General features: G+C 40.0%; 1 protein-coding gene across 4 annotated transcripts in view; it reads right to left on the bottom strand.

The window, feature by feature from the left end:
• far1 (fatty acyl CoA reductase 1) overlaps window positions 1–21,260 on the bottom strand; it is a 40,189-nt gene extending 18,929 nt beyond the window's left edge. For 3 of the 4 annotated variants that reach the window (XM_047390852.1, XM_047390861.1, XM_047390868.1), the window contains exons 1-4: window positions 21,109–21,259; window positions 9,274–9,393; window positions 8,313–8,429; window positions 1,762–1,937 (exon numbers count right to left, since the gene is read on the bottom strand). In XM_047390852.1, coding sequence (XP_047246808.1) covers window positions 1,762–1,937; window positions 8,313–8,429; window positions 9,274–9,345 — 365 coding nt within the window. In that variant the 5' untranslated portion in view covers window positions 9,346–9,393; window positions 21,109–21,259. Of the gene's footprint in view, window positions 1–1,761; window positions 1,938–8,312; window positions 8,430–9,273; window positions 9,394–21,108 lie in introns of all 4 variants that reach the window. The other variant, XM_047390875.1, reaches the window with a different exon arrangement.
• Between the last annotated feature and the right edge of the window lie 4,051 nt (window positions 21,261–25,311).

Here is a 25,311-nt window from a genome sequence, read left to right as displayed (position 1 = left end):
TATAATGTCATGATGAAAATTTAACATTCATATATTTTAGATTCATTGCACACTAACTGAAATATTTCAGGTCTTTTATTGTCTTAATACGGATGATTTTGGCATACAACTCATGAAAACCCAAAATTCCTATCTCACAAAATTAGCATATTTCATCCGACCAATAAAAGAAAAGTGTTTTTAATACAAAAAACGTCAACCTTCAAATAATCATGTACAGTTATGCACTCAATACTTGGTCGGGAATCCTTTTGCAGAAATGACTGCTTCAATGCGGCGTGGCATGGAGGCAATCAGCCTGTGGCACTGCTGAGGTCTTATGGAGGTCCAGGATGCTTCGATAGCGGCCTTTAGCTCATCCAGAGTGTTGGGTCTTGAGTCTCTCATCGTTCTCTTCACAATATCCCACAGATTCTCTATGGGGTTCAGGTCAGGAGAGTTGGCAGGCCAATTGAGCACAGTGATACCATGGTCAGTAAACCATTTACCAGTGGTTTTGGCACTGTGAGCAGGTGCCAGGTCGTGCTGAAAAATGAAATCTTCATCTCCATAAAGCTTTTCAGCAGATGGAAGCATGAAGTGCTCCAAAATCTCCTGATAGCTAGCTGCATTGACCCTGCCCTTGATAAAACACAGTGGACCAACACCAGCAGCTGACACGGCACCCCAGACCATCACTGACTGTGGGTACTTGACACTGGACTTCTGGCATTTTGGCATTTCCTTCTCCCCAGTCTTCCTCCAGACTCTGGCACCTTGATTTCCGAATGACATGCAGAATTTGCTTTCATCCAAAAAAAGTACTTTGGACCACTGAGCAACAGTCCAGTGCTGCTTTTCTGTAACCCAGGTCAGGCGCTTCTGCCGCTGTTTCTGGTTCAAAAGTGGCTTGACCTGGGGAATGCGGCACCTGTAGCCCATTTCCTGCACACGCCTGTGCACGGTGGTTCTGGATGTTTCTACTCCAGACTCAGTCCACTGCTTCCGCAGGTCCCCCAAGGTCTGGAATCGGCCCTTCTCCACAATCTTCCTCAGGGTCTGGTCACCACTTCTCGTTGTGCAGCGTTTTCTGCCACACTTTTTCCTTCCCACAGACTTCCCACTGAGGTGCCTTGATACAGCACTCTGGGAACAGCCTATTCGTTCATAAATTTCTTTCTGTGTCTTACCCTCTTGCTTGAGGGTGTCAATAGTGGCCTTCTGGACAGCAGTCAGGTCGGCAGTCTTACCCATGATTGGGGTTTTGAGTGATGAACCAGGCTGGAAGTTTTAAAGGCCTCAGGAATCTTTTGCAGATGTTTAGAGTTAACTCGTTGATTCAGATGATTAGGTTCATAGCTCGTTTAGAGACCCTTTTAATGATATGCTAATTTTGTGAGACAGGAATTTTGGGTTTTCATGAGCTGTATGCCAAAATCATCCGTATTAAGACAATAAAAGACCTGAAATATTTCAGTTAGTGTGCAATGAATCTAAAATATATGAATGGTAAATTTTCATCATGACATTATGGAAAATAATGAACTTTATCACAATATGCTAATATTTTGAGAAGGACCTGTAGTTTCTCTTAGAGGCTGTGTGGGAAGCAGAGCTTTATAAGCAGATGCGTCTTAAATTTTGCAGAAAAAGCAAGGCGTGCCAGGTGCTCTGTCAGAGCCGACCCAACAAAACACTCGAAATTATACAGATTCTCAGATGATAGTTTTAGTTAAAAATAATTCAAAAAGGTATAAAAAAAAATGTATAAACTTCACTTACTTGAGCGGCTCATTGAAGCGGATTGTTGCTGCACAGTGGAAGACAATGTTTATGTTTTCAACCAGGATGCTCTGATCCTCTTTGCTAAGATCAAGCTCCAGTAGTGTGAGGTCACTGTTCACAGCTATGATCTTCTCTGCAAAGTCTGGCTGCTCTGCTTGCAATCTCTCAAACAACTGAGACAGACAAATAAGAATTAAAACAATGTCAGACGTTTTGCCCAGCATTTCGATTAAAACTTATAACCATCCAATACTGCAGTGAAGATACCTAAACAAAGAAAAACAGCCAAGTTTAAACTAACTAACTTAGTTTAGTTAAAACTAAATGTTTACACCAAATAAAAAGACAATATTTTGGCCTCACTGCCTGACATTAAATCAGAAGCTGCTCTGGTTTTAAGTCAAGATTAATTAGAATTCTAGTCAATTTTTTTATATTTTCCTTAAAGTCAGAAATGTACCTTTGGTATTTGCTAGTTTTGCCTTTGAACAGTATGACTTGGGTCAAAGAGGTTGGAAATCCCTTCACAAGCCCATTCCTCCTGACAGAACTGGTGCAAACAGAGTCCAGTTTGTGGGTCACCTTGCTCACACACCCCTTTTCACCTCTACCTACCAACCTTCAATGGGACTGAGACGGGGGCTTTGTGATGGCCACTCCGTTGATTGACTTTGTTGTCTTTAAGCCACTTTGTAGCCCATTTGGCAGCACCTTTAGGGTCATTGGCCATTTAGAAAACCCATTTGAGCCAAAGCTTTAACTTTCTGGAAGAGGTCTTGATGCTACCACCCCATAACTCATTGTGGAGATGATGTTCTCAGGCCTGCAAGTCAACCCCCCACCCCAAAAACAAATCCCACAACGTTGGGTCATTATGGTCAAACATTTTAACTGTATTTTTATCAAGCTATAGACAACCTCTTTAGAAAGCAAGATTTTGCCCTATGTGGACATTTGTAAACGCTAAACATACTTTATGTTACTTTTGACGCAATAGTTTCTTCCTTCCCAAGTCCCATTTCAGCCTCTGCTGGTAGGCTACAGGACTCCTTTCTCAAAGGAAAACACCACTCTCCAGCTTCAGCCAGCATCTTCAACATGTTTTGTTTTTCTGGGGTTGATACGTACATGTCACATCTCTAAGACACAGAAGCAGTTACGTTCCTGAATGGTATGATGGTTGGTCATTCCCATTTTATTTATAGTTGTACATAATTGTTAGAGTAAATGAACGTGGCACCTTCAGTTATGGAGAAAGTGTCCCCATAAACATACAAATCACTTCTTAAGCAATTATTGGCAATGCTAATGCAAACCCAACCATAGATGTTGGAAAAACTGGTAGAACTATAGCCAACAAGGACTCCGAGGTTTATTTACACCATCACCAAAGAAACTACAAATATGTGTAAATGTTCAAGTAAGAAGATCTGGATCTGGACCAGGAAATATATGCATTAGCAGATATTTAAAGTCAGATATAAGGATCGGACTAAAAGTCAAAATGTGAACATATCAATATCTAGTTTAAATTCTGCCTCTAAAATCAGTAGATATTAAATTTATTCATATTCTTTTTGCTTTCCTTCCTCAAATGACAAAAACCATTAGTATCAAAAGTCTGAATATTAAGACCTGAATGACTCTTTCTTCCTGAGGAAGTCTTAGTGTGTATCTAGTTCCTATGGTTGAAGACCAGAACCACAAGTTTAAGTGGTTGTTTAAACAGATGTTTTGACTTCCAAAGGAAAAACCCAAATCAAGGTGATAGTTGAGTTTTGATCATTATTTATTCAGCGTTAACGTGGATTTAAAAGTAATTAGCATCTGGATTCAGTTACTAAAAACGGGTCCCAGTGATTGGAACAGGGAAATACCTACACATGGAGAGTGTTTCACTGTTACTGCCTTGTTCAGGTCAAGTTTCCACAGCTAGGAGTAAACACAAACTAGCATGTCAAACTCTGTAAATCTGACAAATCTGTTGATGGATCACTTTAAGTTCCTCAATAAATGTTGGATTCTCTTGCTTCAGAATATTAAACTAATGTTCAATGACGTTGATTCTAGCGAGACTTGCAGCATTTGATCAGAGAGCAATGCATTTTACCTTTTAAAAGGACATACCACGACCTCTAGTTGTTAAACATCAAAAAAAGTTAGTGGCCCAGTTCTGCAAGCTTCTATACTCTACATGCTCATGCCACCATCAAGCCATTTTCTCAGGCATTTTTTAATGTGGCCCCTCGGTTTTTGAGGTAAGTCCTGTTACTGCATTCATGAATGAGTCTTGAGTCTGGATTTTCAAAATGATCAAAGTCCAAATTTTGGCTAACCTAGCCAAAAAAAAAAAAATCTACTGTCAGTGAATCTACTAATCTAATGACGGCCAACTCCAATTACTCTAAAACGTTTTGGCTATTAGGAATAATCGCAGTTCACTTGTATTAACATGTACTTTAAGCATAGATTTCTTATCATTTTGGTGGTTTTGGCTCCAAAGGACAAAAGACAGTTTCTCAGAAAATGTCAATACTATCTAAAAAAGGAAAATACAGAAATGTCAGCCAACTAAGACTGGATGTGCACAGTATGCGCTCCTTTGGCATGAATTTATGCATCAACGCAGTATGGCATGAGGACGATCACCCTTAGCCTCTGTTGAGGTGTTAAGGACACCCAGGTTGCTTTATTGGTGGCCTTCAGCTCATCTACATTGTTGGCTTTGGTGTCTAATCTTCCTCTTAACATTACTCCATAGATTCTCTGAGATTTGGGTCAGGGAAGTTTCCTGACCAGCCATGCAGTGATGCCATGGTCATTATTGAAGGTATTTGTACATTTGGCAGTGTTGGCAGGTGCCAAGTCCTGCTGGAGAATGAAATCAGCATCCCCATATATGGGCTTTGCTTCACAATCTTCTCATGGCTGTAGTTTTCCCTGATAGCTAGGTCATGTTTTTCCTATCACATTTTCCTTCCACTTAATTTTCTATTAATGTGCTCCATGAACTACCTGCTTTTTTAGCAATGGCTTCTTGTGTATTAGTGACTGTGACCAGTGACTGTGTGAAATCAGCAGCTTCCCCATGGTCGTGTAGGTCATAGCATAACTTTTCTGTAATGTTATGTAATGTTTCTGCTTTTTTTTTTTTTTTAATTAGTCTTGAGTAAGATTAAATTTTTTATGATAACTGGATCTGAAGAAGCCTCCGACTGAAGACACTGTTGCTGAATGACTGTCTGATGAAGAGGATGCTCAGGTTCTCCATAATGTTCTTCATGTTATGAAGGATTCTTCTTTGCACAATCATCTCCAGAGGTTTCAGAGGAATCCCCGACACAGAGCCAGCCTTCTTTATTGGCTTGTTGAGCTTTTTTTAAGTCATTGGCCCTCATGCTGCTACCCCAACAGATGTTGGCAGAAGAGATCACACTCTCAAACACCGAAAAATCTAAGCTTCCTCAAGAAGTACAGTCTGCTCTGTCCCTTTTTGTAAGTGGCTTTACCGTTCACCTGTGTTCACCTGTTGCCCAGATCAACAGCAAGGTATTGTACACTGCTCAAAAAAATTAAGGGAACACTTAAACAACACAATATAACTCCAAGTAAATCAAACCTCTGTGAAATCAAACTGTCCACTTAGGAAGCAACACTGATTGACAATCAATTTCACAGCTGTTGTGCAAATAGAATAGACAACAGGGGGAAATCTTTGGCGATTAGCAAGACACACTCGATAAAGGAGTGGTTCTGCAGGTCGGGACCACAGACCACTTCTCAGTACCAATGCTTACTGGCTGATGTTTTGGTCACTTTTGAATGTTGGTGGTGCTTTCACACTTGTGGTAGCATGAGACGGACTCTACAACCCACACAAGTGGCTCAGGTAGTGCAGCTCATCCAGGACGGCACATCAATGCGAGCTGTGGCAAGAAGGTTTGCTGTGTCTGTCAGCGTAGTGTCCAGAGCCTGGAGGCGCTACCAGGAGACAGACCAGTACACCAGGAGACGTGGAGGAGGCCGTAGGAGGGCAACAACCCAGCAGCAGGACCACTACCTCCACCTTTGTGCAAGGAGGAACAGGAAGAGCACTGCCAGAGCCCTGCAACACGACCTCCGGCAGGCCACAAATGTGCATGTGTCTGCACAAACGGTTAGAAACCGACTCCATGAGGAAGGTATGAGGGCCCAACGTCCACAAATGGGGGTTGTGGTCACAGCCCAACACCGTGCAGGATGCTTGGCATTTACTAGAGAACACCAGGATTGGCAAATTCGCCACTGGCCCCCTGTGCTCTTCACAGATGAAAGCAGGTTCACACTGAGCACATGTGACAGACGTGACAGAGTCTGGAGACGCCGTGGAGAGCAATCTGCTGCCTGCAACATCCTTCAGCATGACCGGTTTGGCAGTGGGTCAGTAATGGTGTGGGGTGGCAATTCTTTGGAGGGCACATGGCCCTCCATGTGCTTGCCAGAGGTAGCCTGACTGCCATTAGGTACCGAGATGAGATCCTCAGATCCCTTGTGAGACCATATGCTGGTGCGGTTGGCCCTGGGTTCCTCCTAATGCAGGACAATGCTAGACCTCATGTAGCTGGAGTGTGTCAGCAGTTCCTGCAAGATGAAGACATTGAAGCTATGGACTGGCCCGCCCGTTCCCCAGACCTGAATCTGATTGAGCACATCTGGGACATCATGTCTCGCTCCATCCACCAACGTCACGTTGCACCACAGACTGTCCAGAAGTTGGCGGATGCTTTAGTCCAGGTCTGGGAGGAGATCCCTCAGAAGACCATCCGCCGTCTCATCAGGAGCATGCCCAGGCGTTGTAGGGAGGTCATACAGGCACGTGGAGGTCATACACAACACTGAGCCTCATTTTGACTTGTTTTAAGGACATTACATTAAAGTTGGATCAGCCTGTAGTGTGTTTTTCCACTTTAATTTTGTGTGTGACTCCAAATCCAGGCCTCCATTGGTTAATAAATTTGATTTCCATTGATGATTTTTGTGTGATTTTTTGTTGTCAGTACATTCAACTTTGTACAGAACAAAGTATTCAATGAGAATATTTCATTCATTCAGATCTAGGATGTTTTATCTGAGTGTTCCCTTTATTTTTTTGGAGAAGTGTATTAATAATACTCCACCTCTTCCCCCATGATGAAATAGTGCTTGACCTTTTCCGGTTTCTCCAGAAATCTACAATGATCTCCTTTGTTTTATTCACATTCAAGATAGCATGACTGTTTCTACACCATGCCAAAAAGTGGTCCTCCTGTACTCCGCTTCTTGCTCATTTTCTGATTCAACACATGTTGGCAGAACACATCGGAATTTTGCATGTGTTACTGGCCGTCATCATGGACAGTTTGGGAGAGCAGAGTGGCCATATATTATGAAGAGCAGAAGAAAGAAGGAAGGGGGAGGAGAAGGAGGAAGGGAAATGGAGCAGGAAGGGAGAGAGGAGGAGCCCCTAAAAAAGGCAGCTTTCATTCTGTGACAAGCAGATTGTTGGAATCAAGGGAAATGACTCGCTCGACCCATTGCAAACTCAGATAGGCCCATAATAACATGTTTATTTAATCCAACATGGATGTGCTTCATACAAAGCCTGCAAAGGAACATTGAGAGAGAAAAATAAATAAAAATCTCTCTTGCACACAAGATAGGAGCGCACACTTTCAGGAGCATCCAGGACAGTTTTTTGATGAGTTTTTCTTTCGATATCCCTGGTGGCTGTTAATGTTCAGATTTGTTCAGATTGAGGTTCAGTCATGTTTTTGGTTTTTGTTTGATTGCATAAAGATTGTCTGCCGTCCCGCTGCAAACATGCAGCAGCTAACTATAATCTGCGCCACCTTTTTTGGCCGCTCTTCTGTGCATCCATACACAACGGTGTTGTCCCAGAAAGTGATGGTGCGCTGAATTTATAATGCTGCAACTCCAAAATGGCATTGCTGGATAGCGGACCTCTACTGTGTTCATTTCTGACAGTAAAAATACGTTGACATGTGCACAGAAGGTTCTTTCTCTCTCCGTCACCTGTCATTATACCTATGCCTCCTTCTCGCCACAATGACTGCAGACCAGTTTGCACCTACCTTTCAAAATGTGCTAAATATAGACACAGAAACTCAACCCGCAATCCGTGACAGGTTTCATAATTCGCATTGCAGGTGGTAACTAATTACATCTGCATATCCTCTGTGCAGTATTATTTTGCACATTCTGATGATTAGCATATGTTCTGCATTTTCATGAAGGTAAACATACCAAATGAAATGCACCTGCTATTCTGCTCATTTGACAGATGCAATTCTCATTGCACCTGGTAAACAGATCAGCTTTGCACATACTATCAAGTTTGGACGTGTTTTTATACATGCAAACCTTTAGAAAATTAGATCCTTAAAGAACAATTACTGGACCGTGTTTGTATCCTTGCATACAAACAAGTGCAACAGGCTTTTCAGAAGCTTCTCATCTTCCACACCTCAGTGAAACCAATTCAGTGCCATCTCCCTGAGTCCACCTCTCACCTTGCAGTTAATCATGTCAGCTATGCGGGCCTGAGGGCTCTGCCCGGCTTTTGACCTAACCATCACGTAAACGGCTTTGACCCCTGGGCAGGACCTCAGTAGCTTCTCCAACAGAACCTTAAACAACAAAGAAGAGGAGGAAAATTAATTTTCTATCTTTAGATTGAATTTAGAACAAGAATTTAATCTCAGTTCCACAGCAGCATTAAATAGATTTAATCCAATAAAACTCATAAAATGATCAGAGTTTTTATGAAACAGAATTACGGCAGGCCCACAGAAGCTCTAAACTGAGAATAAAATACAGCTCACCTTATGAAACGTGGATAATTTTCTTTGCTTTATTTCAGTTTGAAATACTCATTCATCAATATATTTGTTATACTTGCTTAGTCTTGTTCAGGGAGCTGGTGTCCTTCTCCAGCAGTAGGGACAGTAACAAAAGTTTTCCATCTCCATTCATATGGCCTAAGAGTCCTTTTAATGGTTTGCCAGATAAGGTATTTAAGGTGCCTGGTGTTTTCTCTGGCTTTTTGGACCCCCGTTACTATGCACTGCTGGTTAGATGGCTGAAAGATTGCTACTACACTTTCCGCTCATTTAGAAAATTGGTTGCTTTGTAATTTTTGTTTGAAAAAAACAGTTATGGTGTGGAAACTCCAGATTAATACATTTGTCTGCATGAAACTACATGAGCTTATTTATATTTTTAAATTGAAAAGAAAAATGGTTTTTTTTAGCATACTTGAGGTTGATTAACAATCAGTGATTCAGAAAATCTTGTTTCGCAACTTCTAAAACTAGACATTACACTGGTTATTTGGACTTTAAAAGTCTGTTAAAACGTCCTTTATATTTTATTACTCATGTTGGAGTGACAGCAATCCAAATAAAGGACTTCTAAGCAGTAGTTCACAGAGTTCGGACAGATTTCTCAAGCCAGTTAAAACCACTGCCCTACCTTTCCCATAAAGCCGGTTGCTCCAGATATTACCACATTTTTTCCTGCATAGTATTCTGGGATGTTCACCATGATGATGACTGGAGAGCTGCGTTGGCAAGTTCCTCAATGTCACTCCACCTAAACAGTAAAAAAAAAAAAGAAAGATGTAAATACTTCAAGGAAGTTCTTTTTAGTAGAGAGCAGAGAGGTAAAACACTGCTTTGTTGTTCTAATATCGCACATGTGGCTTCGAGGGATTGCTCAAGGTTGTCAAAGGTTGCAGAGTGGAGTTATTTTTATATCAACCTGCTGCACTCTGTCATGAACACATGGAACTGGAATAGGGACAAATTTTCCATTGAGGCTTCATATATATAAAAAGTCACGAAGCCTGAAAATCCCACCTCAGTTTTTGCAGCTCAAAAGAATTTCCCTCAATACTGCACATGAATCTAAAACGATGGGCTTTCTCTTACAGTTTAATTCAAATATGACACGAGAGACAAGACTGATTTTTCAATGTATACTGTGTAATAAAACGTTACTGTTAGGAAATCTTATGAGTTACAATTTTGGCCCAATTGATAAAAGCAAACAAAACTTCCAATTTAAAACAGTACCTCACTATTCTGAGAATATTATTCATGTGCAGCCATCTCTTTTTCTACAAAATCAGTGTATACAAACATTTAATATTATTGCATCCCCCACCAACCCCAAAAAACGGAAATATTTTGAACCTGTTAAAATATGCGATTTTTTGACACATCCAAACTTATTTACTTACTTAAAATAAAAAGTAGAGTTTCACAGAGATGCACCACATCAGGGGCATATTTTTAAACATTTTTACTCAGTATTTTGAAGGAGGTTTGCCCTGTTGAAGTGAGAGTAAACACCAAGGAAAGAACAAATGTCTGAGGCCTTCAAAAAGTTGACTGTAACAGCTTATGAGTCTGGTAAGGGATCTAATAACGTATCGAATGAATTTGGCATTAGAAATTCCACTGTACAGAAACTAGTCCACCAGTGCAGGAACTTCAAAACAACTGGCAATGTTCCTCCAAAAAGCAGATTGTAAGATGCTAGAGGAAGTCTTTAAAATACTATATCATCCCAGGAGGCTCTTGCTATTGTTGATTTAATAGTGCATGCCTGTACGATCGAATCAAACTGAAAGTCCTGGCCAGAATCGAAGCCCAGAACGTTTCTTTGAAGTTCAGTGGGGTGACTTGAAATGGGGTAAAGAATACAAGAAACTCCTCAAACATCTCACAGCTGAAAGTGAGGAGTGGGGCAAGCTTTCCTCAGACCGATGTCTGAAACTGGTAAATGCCTTTTAGAGGCCTTTGTCAACTAAAGGGTGTACGAGTAGCTTTTAGGCAGTAGGGTGTCCAAACTATTTCCTCCAAACTGTTTTGTTGACATCTTGTTTATTGAGCAGGGTCAATTTTAACTACAATTTAATTGCTTTCTTTTTTAGGATATGAATTAAAGATTTATACATCAATATAGAAGTATTTCTTTTGAAAGAACTTTATATTTGATGAGGGCATGCTCATTGTTTAATGACACTATGTAAATCAGTAACTAAACATTTTTTTTTTCAAATTCTGAAAATAAAAAATTATCCTGTAAAATAACTATACAGAGCATTTACACACTAAACTATATACAGAAACTATGTCCAGCTGACTTGTATTTATATTTATATTATATATTATAACATACTTATATTCATCTATTAAATACTTTTGTTAAAAAGCTGCAAAGACATTTATCGAACTAAAAAAAACAAAGCATAAAAAGTAACTGCATGTAAGGAACAAAATGCATTTTTGAATAAAAAAAAAAAAGAAAATCTGATAAAAAATAATTCTATACTTTTGATGGCAAAAAAATAAATGAATACAAAACAAACAAAAAAAACGCTCATCACAGCAGCTGAACTCCAGTAGTCAATCCGAAGCATGCCATTAATGTACACATGGAGGAGCCTTATCGGTGAATTATATTGGATTGGAAACAAAACCACAATGTTTGTACAGTTACATGTCATTCTGGAGATAACTTATCTTATCATTTACTAAAATGACTACCTTGTGTAACTTGGTGTGACTAAAGTGTTGTTCAAACAATGGGTACAGCAAATCCTAGATAAAAGTTTACTTTACTTGGTGGTAATTCTTATTGAAGTATTACCACCAAGATTCCTATCCCTCCTGCTCCTAGAAATAAACACGTCTCTAGTCCGACTCCGAAGCTCATCTCAAAACAGCTTTAACCAAGGTCAAGGATGGTTTTTTTTTTGTTTTTTTTATTATTAACATGTCTTGTCACAGCGTTTCAGACATACCATAGAAAGCAGATGGTATAAGTGACAGGGTGTCTCAAGAAAGTATCCTAATAGCATGATTAACCTTAGTAATTCCAGACTCAATCCAGCATTAAATTAGGTCACCAGCAGAGCACAGATACTGCAGCACTGAGGCCAAGGAGGCACAGAACAAGACGCAGGGCCCCATGCTCCCCTCATCCAGCCACACCGCCACCTCCGGCCGCGCAGGCCAAGCCTGGGAGCTGGCCTGAGCACCCAACACAGATAACATCCCACCAAGGAGGGCAGCCCCTTTGCCAGCCCCCCAATGGCGCTGTCAGAGACACCCTGGCCATCCCTATATCCCCAGTCCCTGCTGAACCGGCACAGGCACCATGGCGAGAGCCAGGGGACCACGTTGTGCCCCTTGAGCACAGGACCCTTCCACCCCGTAATGTTTGTGTGTGTGTGTGTGTGTGTCTGTGTTGTGATGAATGCGAACGTATATGTCTAAAGTGCATTAAAACTGGGGTTGTGACTGGGGTGTACAAGACTATTTGTAGACAGCAGAGATTCCACAACCCCAACGCCCCAAGCATCTCTAGTGTATTAAAATTCAGGTGCAGATTTGTTTTCTATTATATTTTTTAAATCAGATCTCTAATGGGGATACCGGAAGCTTGTTTTTTTTTTCTGATTTAGAAAACCATCTCATTTTGTGTTCATAAGCTTCAAGCTGCACACTTTAGTATGCAACATAAGTTACTAAAGGCTCTCATCTCTTGACCAAATAAAAGTTTGTCATAAATCAAAAAAGATTTATTACAGAGTAAGAAATGTTACATTTTCTCTGATTGTGACAAATGTGGCTTAAAAACCATAAAAAGAATTAAGTTTAAGAGAAGAATTTCTCTGAAAAATACCCCTGGTACAGAAGCTTGCATGTTTAGTTTGATGCAGAGTGCTGGATACAAGCATATTAATAGAAAGTTGTGTGGAAGGAAGATTTGGGTAAAAATAAGGTTCCCAAAGAAAAGGGTATAACTGCAGCCTTAAGACTATTATGAAGAGTCCCTTCTAGAATGTTTGGGATTCGCAAGGTGTGGCCTGCAGCTAGACTTAGTGCTTCAAGAGCCAACACACACAGACGTATTCACCAGAACATGGGCTACAATGCTGCCATTTGTGAATTAAGACACTCCTGAACCAGGTAGAGGTACCAGCAATTTCTTACCTGAGCAAAATGAGAAATGGTAATAGACTGTTGCTTATCTTCTCAGATAAAAGTTACTTTTTAATTTCATTAGTAAATCAAGGTTCCAGTTTTGGGAGGAGGTGAAGCTGCTTGAGGCACCATGCTAAGTTTCCACAGTCACTAAATGCAACACACTACAACAATGACCAAGTTAAAAAAGAAAAAAAAAAACACACATTCACTTCCAGCAGGTTAGGTTGTTACAGCTTCCTTCTTCACAGTTCAACCTCTCGTCACACTTCTCGTCAACACCATGAGTACATTGCACTTTGTTCTAAAATGACTGTTCTGACTTCCCTATTTGACACATGACTGAATTTGTGTTTTAAATTCTCTTTTAAATACCAAATATTTTTTACTCCTTATCCAACATCCATCATTTTTAAAGCACTATTAGAATGCCGTTTGAGCATTCGTCCTTTTCCACACATCCAGGATGACAAACTAATCAAATATATTCTGATAAGTGATTCTGACATAAAACTGGTCAGTTTCTGACGGTTTTGCAGCCTGTGGAAATAGTTAAACGGTTTTCGGGACTCTGCAAAGAGTCAGATGCACATAATGGCGGATACTATACTTACACAATCTGCTGAAGGAGAAACCGTGGTGTCGTCTAAGAACAGAGCAAAAACACAGACAGAATCATGGAATGAAATGGAATCTGCAGTAAAATGTTGAATATGAATCAACAATTGTCTTCTGCTCATCCACGATCAGACTGCAGGGAGTCACAGGTCCAGAAAGTAAACCCAGACATCTCTCTCCAGCTCACTTTGGGGGATCTTAAGGTGTTCCCAGGCTTAATGGGATCCATAGTCCCTCCAGCATTTTCTGGTTCCCGGTGTCTTAAAAGGGACTCACTCAGAAGGTATCCTGATTAGGCTACTTGAAGTAGTGGATTCCATCCAATGTGGTCCAACACTGGATCATCGAGAGCCAAGTAAATGCAAGTCAATCTTACACCAACACTCATAACATCCTGGGCTTAAAAGAATAATTCCTTTATTAAACCCAACATAACTACACATGCAGTTGAAAGCTAAACACAAATTTTGTGAAAGATTCCTCCATCCCTCTATGTGCTGCTTCTGCTCCTGAACAGCAGTGGATTATAAATACCGAACATACAGTAATTATTAGTGAAAAAGTGGACATTATTGTAGCATTTTATGCTGCTATGACAACAGCTCCACTACGGCTGCGTGGGCTTAGTGACTCTGGTGGAACGAAGTGAGAAACAGCTCTGTGGATCCCAGCACTGCTGAAAGCTGCAGATGAATCGTTTGCTGCATCTCATCGAGTGCCAAGTGGCCCGCTCCAGCTGAGCGCCTGTCAGAGCTCCACTGCGACCACAGCCAAGCTGAATATACAACACACACTCTGAACAAGTGAGACAACAAGCTTGTATCACAGCAGATATTTTTGTTTGATAAATAACAAAAATGAAAAGAACAAACAGCAGATGTTGGGCCAATATTAAAGAGTTTCACTTGAAAAGTTTGACATAGCTTTACTTTAAGGAATTTTAAAAGGAAATTGCAACATTTTGCAATAAATTTCCCTTTTTTGGATTTATTTAGGCTGCAGCACATATTTCAGCAAACTCCACCAAGCTGCTGTTTCTGTTTTGACTTAAGTGACCCATACAGGGTGGAGTAATTATACACACACACCACTCTCTCAGAGTTTCTCTCAGAGCTCTGGAATCACTCATCATCCTCCCCAAACACCCATTAGAAATGAAAACAGACCAGCAAGAGATCCGGAGTTTTCGGCTGTCAGATGTTGGTTTAATAGATGGACGACGTGTTTGTAAAGTACAATAACTCTGGCAGAAGTAATGAAGAAACGAGGTCAAACAAACGTGACCTTTAGGCCTGGACTAGAGAATTTAGCTCAAATCCATCAAAACTGCTTGGGTTTGTGAAAGCTACAGTTTGGCCGTTAACAAAAAGTAATTTGTCTGTAAATAATTTAACTATGTAAAAGATCTCTACTGTTATTTCTTTTGCCGGTTTTGGACATTTTGGGAAGTTGAAGAAGTAGTTAGTCCTTCATTATTCCATTCGATTTGTGCAATTCACCAGTACCCCAGTATTATAATACCACCACCGATTTAAATGTATGCAACAGATGTTCAAGCAGTTTATAGCAGAACTGAAACTAAATCCTTTCATCTGACGTTTGTGTCCCACACCCTGTGCACATGACATTTTTCAGTTAAAACAGAAACGTTTTGTTGCGTTTCTAATGTTTCTGTGCACCACAACTCGCCACGATAAAAAAAAAAAAAAAAAAAAAAAAAAACTGGTTCCAGAGAGGAAGGACCTAAAAACATCCTGGTCTCAGTTGTTGTGTACAAAGGAAAAAAACAGAGTCTTCCTGCACGGGGAAGCCCTGGCACAGTGCAGTATGAGTGAAATCAGTAGAAATTAATGCGCACAACCTAACAGTTGCCGACTATGATTCAGCACGATGCCCAGTCAATGTTCTCTTGAAATTTTGTGGTTTTATAATTCAAAGTCACCTTTAACATTTCTACAGGTGTGTTAAAAACATCATATAGATATATTGATAGAAATGGGAAAACAATTCTGTTTTTATGGATTGCTGTGTGCACAGGGCCTCAGATTATGTCTGCTTGCAGACCTTAGCAAAGCATCAACTTGTCTGAGTAACTCAGGTTGTTTGAACCAATAATCTACTAATTGAAAGATTTAGGTAAATATATGTATACATTTTGGGGTGTATCATTTTAACCCTCTATGGATTAGAGAAAAATCAACCATGAACAAAAGGAAAAAGAAGCAGCATTGAAGCTGTATCCTGACACCACCTTGGAAAAACTAGGTTTAATATAAATCATTAAAAGCCTAATGTTACAAGGTCATTTATGCTCAAAGAATGCATTTGAACTTCTGCTCACATCTGTAAAATTACGTGTCGCCTGCAGAATAAAATAGCAAAAGGTCATCAATACAGTAAACTGAAAATAATTTTTGGTTCACATATTAAGTTTGTTTCAGAGAAAAAGTCCAATTTGTTAGGGCCAATTTTTACCCTTTTGTTTAAATTTGAAATGTTTGGGTCATTTTAATAATGGCCATTATTATTCTTATTTTTAAATCATTTTAGACATTTATCTCAGGTTTTCCCTTTTTTTGCTGCTGTCATCCCTATGGATGAAGCAATTAGTTGATTGTATTATGCCCATTTAGCACTGATGGATATAATGCAATATAAATGGACTGAACTCATATAGCGCTTTTCCAGCCAGACAGACCACTCAAAGCACTTTACACTAGAGCCACATTCACCCAATCGCACTCACTAACGCTCACACATTCATACACCGATACACAGATCAGTAGGCAACTTGAGGTTAAGTGTCTTGCCCAGGGGCACATCGACATATGGCAGGAGGAAGCTGGAATCAAACCCACAACCTTCTGATTGCAAGACGACTACTCTTCCTACTGAGCCACAGTTGCCTCTTCATTTAAAATATATAAATTTTAAATGACGTTCTCCAAACAAAATAGAAACCAGCCTCTTTTTTTCCATTGACTGTCAGCAACACATGTTATGTTGGGTCACCAATCAGTTCACACTATCCAACTAAGTTTAGATTCGGCATGTTTGACTGTGAGCGAAGTCCAGCCTGTTCGCCTCACACATTTACAGAACCCCCTCTCACATTAACAGATTTCTAAGCCACCTTGCCCTGGTGATGGTCCTCAACTAGTATAGACTGAGACTGGGAATCATGGGTAATATCGGGCAAACAAAAATCATGCGGCATGTCCATGTTTTGGTCTAGGGTCTCAATCAAAAACAAAAGCATGCAGTTGTTGATGAGGTGACACCCCACAGTGTTATCAATTGATAGGCAGCGGAAGAAAGTACCCCTTTAGTGGGTAAGCAGTCAGTTTTCCTGCCTCCAATCCTCTTCACTAGACGCATGTAAATCTGGAGAGTTTTCCTGCTGATCTACAACACATTACCTCAAACAGTTATCACAGTGTCTTTGAAAAGCAGTGCTGTAGACATGCAATATTTATTTGAAGTGCCAATGTCAGCATTCTGCGTGCTATTTTTTGCCAACCAGTGCACTGTGCAGTTATTTGTAATAAAACAACATGTAATCCATCTATTGCAAAGAATATAGTTACTTGGTATATTGTGTAGGTGTGATGTGAACCAGCAGAAAAGCAAGGTATAACAGCTTTAGCTAATGCCATTTGCAATGCTCATCAGAAATAATTTGAACTTTGTAGAAAACAAACACTGATCATAGTTTAAAAATAAGTCAAATTATTATTGTGAGCCTCTAAAAAGGTTGCAGGAAAACTGACTGATGGACCTACAGCAAAGGCAGGGCTTATGAAGCCGAAATGTGAATTATAACACTGGTGTAACAACTGACTGGTCGCTGGCTGTTATCTTACTTCAGCTCAGCTTATGTATCTGTGGTGCACTGTTTTAATAGACTGGTCCTGTGTACAAGATGGCGCCTCAAAGTTGGATCATTATCAACCATCTACCATCAAAAAGCTGATCAGGGTTTTCTGTTTCAAGCTCTCAGGCTGAAAACTGCAGTTTCTCTTCAAGGTTTAGGGAACTTTGTTTCCATCTTTTCCATACACTGTTCTAGCACCACACAGCTCCACTCCGCTCAACACGAAAGCTGTTATGGTTCCATTGACTCGCAGACGGTTGGAGTTATTGCTTGAATAACCGCCTCAAGCTGTCCTGGTTGTGCGCTGTGCCACTATTAACCCTTACAGGGTTAGGGTTCATCGAGTCTACCAAACATGAGATATGTTTCAAATACAAACATGCAAAGTAAATTAAACTCTCACTGTCACGCATCTTTTCCCCAAACAGCGATTTGAAAAACTGACACGGCTTTAGGTTTGACACGTTCTGGCCATTGTGGTCCTTAATATTTTAGTAGTCACTTCAGTTTTCGGAACTTTTCCCAGCACTAAGGTGTGCAGTAAAATTCATGCCGTCATTCCCTCAGATACCTTGGCGAACACCTTCTCATGCCGCTGACATATAGTTGACCACGCTCATGGCCAATTAGTAAGCAGCAGTCCGTTTACGTCACATTTCGGCCCTGCTCATCCCAGATGGGACCTGCTGGTGAGAAAGTACCAAGAAAGCCAGTACCAGGCTGGAAAAGCAAGTAATGGAAACGGTCGCAAAACGGGCTGAGCAGAGTAGAGGGGCATGTAAACAATTATCTCTAAATCAGCGGCCCATACAATGTAAGAGAGTGGAGGTTGGGTGAAGTTTCTAACCAAACACTTCTGCTCATTCTTCCCTGTAACATCCATGAATTCTAACTAAAAACAAAAAAAGACTCTTCTTATAGTCACAGAATTTCTGTAAACCTCTCTGCGAACAATAGCAACTTAGGATATATGCCAACATGTAAAAGAAGCCTTAATGCATGATTTCCTAAAAGAACATCTGGCTGTGGTCAGCAAAGACTGAAAGCAAACCTAGGTCCAGACTGTATAGTAGCAAACAAAGATGTAATCTGTAATCCTAGGCCAGCCCAGGACCCAGCCCAGGACCCAGCCAGAACCTTCTGTGGCCTTTGATCAAGTGTGTGGGAAAGAGCTACTGTAGCTTACAGTCAGGCAGCTAGTTGATCCCTGATGCTTTTGGATGAATAATTGATAGGATGTGGTATAATTGGGCACCTGTGGAGGTGAGAGTCTGTAGACAGATGAAGGGTTCCACAAATAGACTCAGGGGAGCAATTTCAATATTACAAAGAAAAGAAAAAAAACACTGAATGTTTTAAATTTGACAAAGAAATGCAGAAAATCTCAGTCTCTGCTATTTTAAAACAGGGAATGTGAAGAGAAGTGACAATTAGGTACAGGTCATTCACAGGTATAACTAAAGTTTTAAAACGTTTTGGTGGCAAAAGAGCTTCAATTTTCCATCACACTGCACATAAAATATAAAAATGTTTAATATGAATCCAGAAAAAGACTTTTCTCCAGCTCTGTGGACCACAGAGTAAAGGGGAATGCACATTAGAAGCGATACGTTGCGTTGCAATAGACGGCATGTTTACTTTGGTCATGCATGCATCATGCAGAAGTGTGACAGAACAAATTACGGGACTTAAGCCATCTACAGTTTTATTAAAAGACTCTACACTTGAGGTTAGGTGCCTTCCGTTTATTTCGGAACGGGTTTAAAAGGCACCGTCTAGCACCACTATTTGGAGCATCACCCGCAGCTGGTGCAGGTTGCTTAGTTAAAAAAAAAAACATACATAAAGAACAGCAGATGTGTGATGCCGTTTAAGCAGCCCTGCCCCTCCCCCACCTGTTACTGCACACTGTTGATCAGCTGTCAGGACGCATGCAACCCCCCCCAACCTTACAACAAATTTAGGTATTAAGAAATATTTTTCGAGTCGTAAACATGGACAGTCAGCACGGGAACTAATGTCTCTTTTCCATTCACGGTTCCAGGACCACACATCTCCACTCTGCTTGTTCTCACTACAATCTTCACGAAACCTGTAGTGTTTCCATTGACGCACTGAGGCTGGAGGTATGAAATGAAACACATCCTCCGGCCGTCAGCGTTGTGCCACTAACCGTTACTGTTTAATGGTTTGGTATGAGCTTCTCCCTATCTTTTTACTGGTGTAGAGGTGCTGGAGACGCTAAGTTATATTGAAACAATTATGCACCATGAATTAAGTGTTTATTCTGTTTAGTGACCTACACCGTTTGTTCTGTGTATTAATATAATAAAATTGACTTCTAGTGGTTCTACTTTGAACAGTAGCTGAAGTGCAAGTTTAGCAAAAGTGTGTCTCAACCAATAATCACTGAATCACCCCCCACTGGGAGAATTTTATGTTCTATATGCAGCAGCCTTTATTTCAGTCACAAATGACAACCTACTCCCCATAGTCTGTGCCAAAACAGCACATTTTTCCAAATGATTGAAGCCAACTTGTATGACAAGTCCAATCGCCCTCATGGTGAAAACCAGGAAATGTGTATGAAGGTATTTTCCGACAGTTTGACCATCTCATTTGTCATTCAGTGCCTTTCAACAATATACACATCACTTGAGCTTTTCACATACTGTCTTGTTACAGCCACCGATTTCAATGCATTTTATTGTGATTAAATGTAACTGACCAACACAAAGTAGGACGTAATTGTGAAGTGGAATGAAAAGCGTGGAAAAATAAAGAAAACTCATATCATTTAACAAATAAAAAGCTAAAAAAAAAAAAAAAAAAAAAACGTTTGGCATAGTCAGATGGCAAACGTACATCCAGAAACACACCATCCTGTGTGTGAAACATGGCAGAAGCAGTCTCTTGCTGTGAGAATGCTTCTCTTCAGCAAAGACAGGAAAGCCAGTCTGAGTTGATTGCTGTTGACAAGCAATTCCTACAAGTCTGACTGAAATAAAGTTATTTTCCACCAACTAATGTGCAAAAATGTTAGTCTCTAAATGTGCATTCCCCAGAAGAGCTGTAATGGCAACCAGAAAGTTGGTTCTAAAAAGGGGCTGTGTATAAATGTGTGCTACTGCCATTTTAGAAGTTCAGCCTCAGTATTTTCGGGCAGTTGCATCAGAAACCTTCCACCCTTCCTGCATCTTAGTAAATGATGCAATGATTTTGACTATAAAATTGAGAAAGACGACAAAAAGCGGACTCCAAGCATCCAAACCGAAGGTAACGGAACCCGTGATTCTCATTACACACAGCTGCCCAACATTCTTATCACGACCACAAGCCGCTGTCCATTTCCACCGCTTTGACAGCCCGTAATGTTATTACCGCCAAGTCTGGAGTGGTGGAGGAAACTCGGTGAGTTTAATTAAATGAGCTGCGAAATGTTGAAACAACCATCAATATCTTCCTCATTTGAGTGACTAGCAAAAAGAAAAAAAAAAAAAAAAATGTGCAATGCAAGAGTGGAAATTTTTTTTTCCACTGAAAACAGAAATTACTGCTTAAAACCCTAGCAGCTGTGACTGCTGCTAATGTGAGGTCGACCTTAACCGAAGTAACACCCAACTTGCTTCACATATTTGTCTATTTTCCACAGCAGCGCAGTATTTTAACCACCCCTCCCTGCTCTTGGTCCAGGCGCATCTTTTTCCTAAAATACGTTGGGGAGCCAGCGACGCCGACAGTTAGCCACCAGAAAACCGGTAACAAGTATTCCCGCTCCGGCTGAAGCTCCATGCGACGAAATATAAGATATGTACGTACCCAGAAAAAAAAAATGGGAGTCGAGGTTTTTTCCTCCGGTCGGAAACGTGGTGTGATCTGCGGAGTACAAGCAAGCGCCGCTACGAGTCAGAAGACTCACAGAGTCGGCCGGAAGCTGGCAGACTAAATAAACCGCCGTGACGTCAGGCGATAGCGGCGTTCGACATAGATGTAGAGAAGAAGAGGTCTCACTCCTTTTGGTTTTATTCACAAGTTTTCTGTTTCCCCCCCAAACAAAAATACGGCACCCAGAGGGAACGCACAAAAATTTCATTTAATCTTAGGTGAAACAGAAAGGGTTCATTACATAACCAGGTTGCATTTTTTTACGTTATAACCTTTATTTGAAATATATACAGGTCCTTCTCAAAATATTAGCATATTGTGATAAAGTTCATTACTTTCCATAATGTCATGATGAAAATTTAACATTCATATATTTTAGATTTATTGCACACTAACTGAAATATTTCAGGTCTTTTATTGTCTTAATACGGATGATTTTGGCATACAGCTCATGAAAACCCAAAATTCCTATCTCACAAAATTAGCATATTTCATCCGACCAATAAAAGAAAAGTGTTTTTAATACAAAAAACGTTAACCTTCAAATAATCATGTACAGTTATGCACTCAATACTTGATCGGGAATCCTTTTGCAGAAATGACTGCTTCAATGCGGCGTGGCATGGAGGCAATCAGCCTGTGGCACTGCTGAGGTCTTATGGAGGCCCAGGATGCTTCGATAGCGGCCTTTAGCTCATCCAGAGTGTTGGGTCTTGAGTCTCTCAACGTTCTCTTCACAATATCCCACAGATTCTCTATGGGGTTCAGGTCAGGAGAGTTGGCAGGCCAATTGAGCACAGTGATACCATGGTCAGTAAACCATTTACCAGTGGTTTTAGCACTGTGAGCAGGTGCCAGGTCTTGCTGAAAAATGAAATCTTCATCTCCATAAAGCTTTTCAGCAGATGGAAGCATGAAGTGCTCCAAAATCTCCTGATAGCTAGCTGCATTGACCCTGCCCTTGATAAAACACAGTGGACCAACACCAGCAGCTGACACGGCACCCCAGACCATCACTGACTGTGGGTACTTGACACTTCCGCAGGTCCCCCAAGGTCTGGAATCGGCCCTTCTCCACAATCTTCCTCAGGGTCCAGTCACCTCTTCTCGTTGTGCAGCGTTTTCTGCCACATTTTTCCTTCCCACAGACTTCCCACTGAGGTGCCTTGATACAGCACTCTGGGAACAGCCTATTCGTTCAGAAATGTCTTTCTGTGTCTTACCCTCTTGTTTGAGGGTGTCAATAGTGGCCTTCTGGACAGCAGTCAGGTCGGCAGTCTTACCCATGATTGGGGTTTTGAGTGATGAACCAGGCTGGGAGTTTTAAAGGCCTCAGGAATCTTTTGCAGGTGTTTAGAGTTAACTCGTTGATTCAGATGATTAGGTTCATAGCTCGTTTAGAGACCCTTTTAATGATATGCTAATTTTGTGAGATAGGAATTTTGGGTTTTTATGAGCTGTATGCCAAAATCATCCGTATTAAGACAATAAAAGACCTGAAATATTTCAGTTAGTGTGCAATGAATCTAAAATATATGAATGTTAAATTTTCATCATGACATTATGGAAAATAATTAACTTTATCACAATATGCTAATATTTTGAGAAGGACCTGTATATATATTAAAAAAAAACGATATTTCAGGATTCAAGACGAAATTCAAGTTAACCCCATAACCCTCATTCTGCCCTCAACCCTACATATCTGTAAGGAAGGGCCACCACAATGTTACTTTGGAGCAGGAGAAGCCTTTGCAGCATTTTTAGGGGGCTGACTTGAAAACGAAGTTAAAGGAGCTGTGCTTTCAAAACTAATGACAAATAATTTTTTTTCCACACACATTTAACCAATTTTTAAGGTCACAATAACTATTGTAGTGGCCAGTTTTCTGATATTTCATAATCGCATCAGTTAATTCCTGTTAAGGTTTTAAAGTGAAGATTTTTGTTTTCTAATGCGGGAGAGTTAGTACAACCTGAGACGTGTTTGTAAATTTCCTGTACAAAAAGCTAAAAAAATCTCCAAAAAAGACGCATTTCTATCACTGGAGTAAAATTGTGGAACAAAGCAAATATAAATCTAAAAATGAGTAATTTTGTTTTTTCAAAAGACTACCCAGTAAAAGCTTTTTTGAAGGTTACCAATTTAAATTTTCTTTTGTTGCTTTGCTTGTTATTTTCTGTCTTTCTGATGGGTAGCTGTGATTGATGAGTAACTTTAGTAAGCCATATGCACATAAGCATTTTGTTTCTGCCTAAGCCTGGTAAGTCATGGCATGATGCATAGATCAATTGATGTATAATGATGATGATCATTGTTTATGTTTGTTGTTTAATGACTTTATAAAAAGAAATCTTCTAAAAAATAATGTATGCTGACGTCTGCTACAATCAATCAATCAATCGAATCAATCAAATTGTATTCATAAAGCAGCCTTCATACTAAACGCAGCTCAAAGTGCTGTACAGAATTTAAAACAATAAACCCACTTTGACTCCACATCCACCCAACATAAAAGAACAGAAGTTTTCATGTAATGGGCCGAGCTCAGAAGAGCCAGGTCCGGAAACTAGGCTAACAAGATGGGTCTGGAGCCTGCTCTTAAAAACAAAATTTTCCACAGCCTTCAGGTGCTGCAACACTGAAAATATGTTACACTACAAGTTTTGGATACGATAAAACATATTACTTATTAGTCAGAACTGATTTTAACCAAGACTTTAGAGCATATACTGTGCCTTCACAAACAGAGTAAAGGAAAGAGAATTGCAATAATATATTGTCAAAAGTCTTTGTCTACTTTTACATGTACATGAATTTTGATGATATCCTGTTCTTAATCTATAAGGTCCAATTTGTTGACGGACTTTTGATTATCAGCAATAGCAACTTGAACTATTTTGTAAACATCTTCCACAAGGTTTAAGAGTCTCTTCATAGTTGGATGAAAAAACCAGAATTGCAGGCTCTGATCTAATTCATCCCAAAGGTGCTCAAGAAGGCTGAGGTCAGTACTTTGTGCAGGCCAGTCAAGTTTCTCCACACCAAACTTTCCACACCTGCAGCAATGGAAGTGATTGGAACACCTGAATTCACTGATTTCATGGAGTGACCCAATACTTTTGGCACTATAGTGTACCTTCCATTAAGGGCCAAAAAATAAAAATTATCACAACATTTTTTTTTAGGTTATTGCAAAAGTAAATTTTTCTGGGGTTTTTTTTGGCAAAGAGGAAATAGTGGAAATACAGTGATTGTAGTTTTTTTTATTTAAAAAAATGCATTTGTGTTTGTTAAATTTGGCCTAAATTAAACTAATAAGGAACACCAGCACTTTAAATTGTAATGTGCTGAAGGCCAAACAGTCCTTCAAAGTTAATGAAATGGAGTTGGTGAATATTTTTGTCATTATAACAGTGCTCCCAAAACACTACTAATGCTTTTCAGGTTTCTCCTGTAGGTTTTTGTATTGTGTATTTTGTAGTTAATATCTGTTGCTATTGTAGATGCATCTTGCATAAGGCAGGTTCTTATCTTTAAATCTTTAGGGTTTCTTTATTTTCTAGTGTGTTGTTTGTAAATTTACTGCTATGCTGATGTATATATATATCCACTTCTATTAACACACTATTTTGAGGAAAACAATGTTGCGAGTGAAAACATTCTCAATCAGTCAGTCAGTCATTTTCTACCGCTTATTCCATAGTGGGTCGCGGGGAAGCTGGTGCTTATCTCCAGCAGTCTATGGGCGAGAGGCGGGGTACACCCTGGACATTCAGTGAACAATTTCTATGCAGCATTGAACACCACAGTTACAGTTCAAAATCTCTCTCTTTTTTTTTTTTGCTTTATTCAAAACATACAATTATAATATGTATAAACAATCTGTATAAACAAAAACTTTGTTATGCTGTGAATTAACCGGCCAGATAAATTCCAAACTTCTGACGTGCAAATGAAAGACCTTTTTGTTTCCTGCAGCTGAGCTTTTTGCAGGACAGAGATCTGTATCTGACCACGTGGTCTGACCACGTGGCTATCAGCTAGTCATATTTTCCCTATGTGGTTGGAGATGCATGTTTACTGTTTAATGCCCTCTAGTGTTCAGAGTTTGAAGTTGCTATGGTTTGAAATTT

This window comes from Girardinichthys multiradiatus, chromosome 2, assembly GCF_021462225.1.
Source record: "Girardinichthys multiradiatus isolate DD_20200921_A chromosome 2, DD_fGirMul_XY1, whole genome shotgun sequence".
NCBI lineage: Eukaryota > Metazoa > Chordata > Actinopteri > Cyprinodontiformes > Goodeidae > Girardinichthys > Girardinichthys multiradiatus.
The sequence above is the reverse complement of the archived record's forward strand: the minus strand, read 5'-3'. Positions and strand labels throughout refer to the sequence as shown.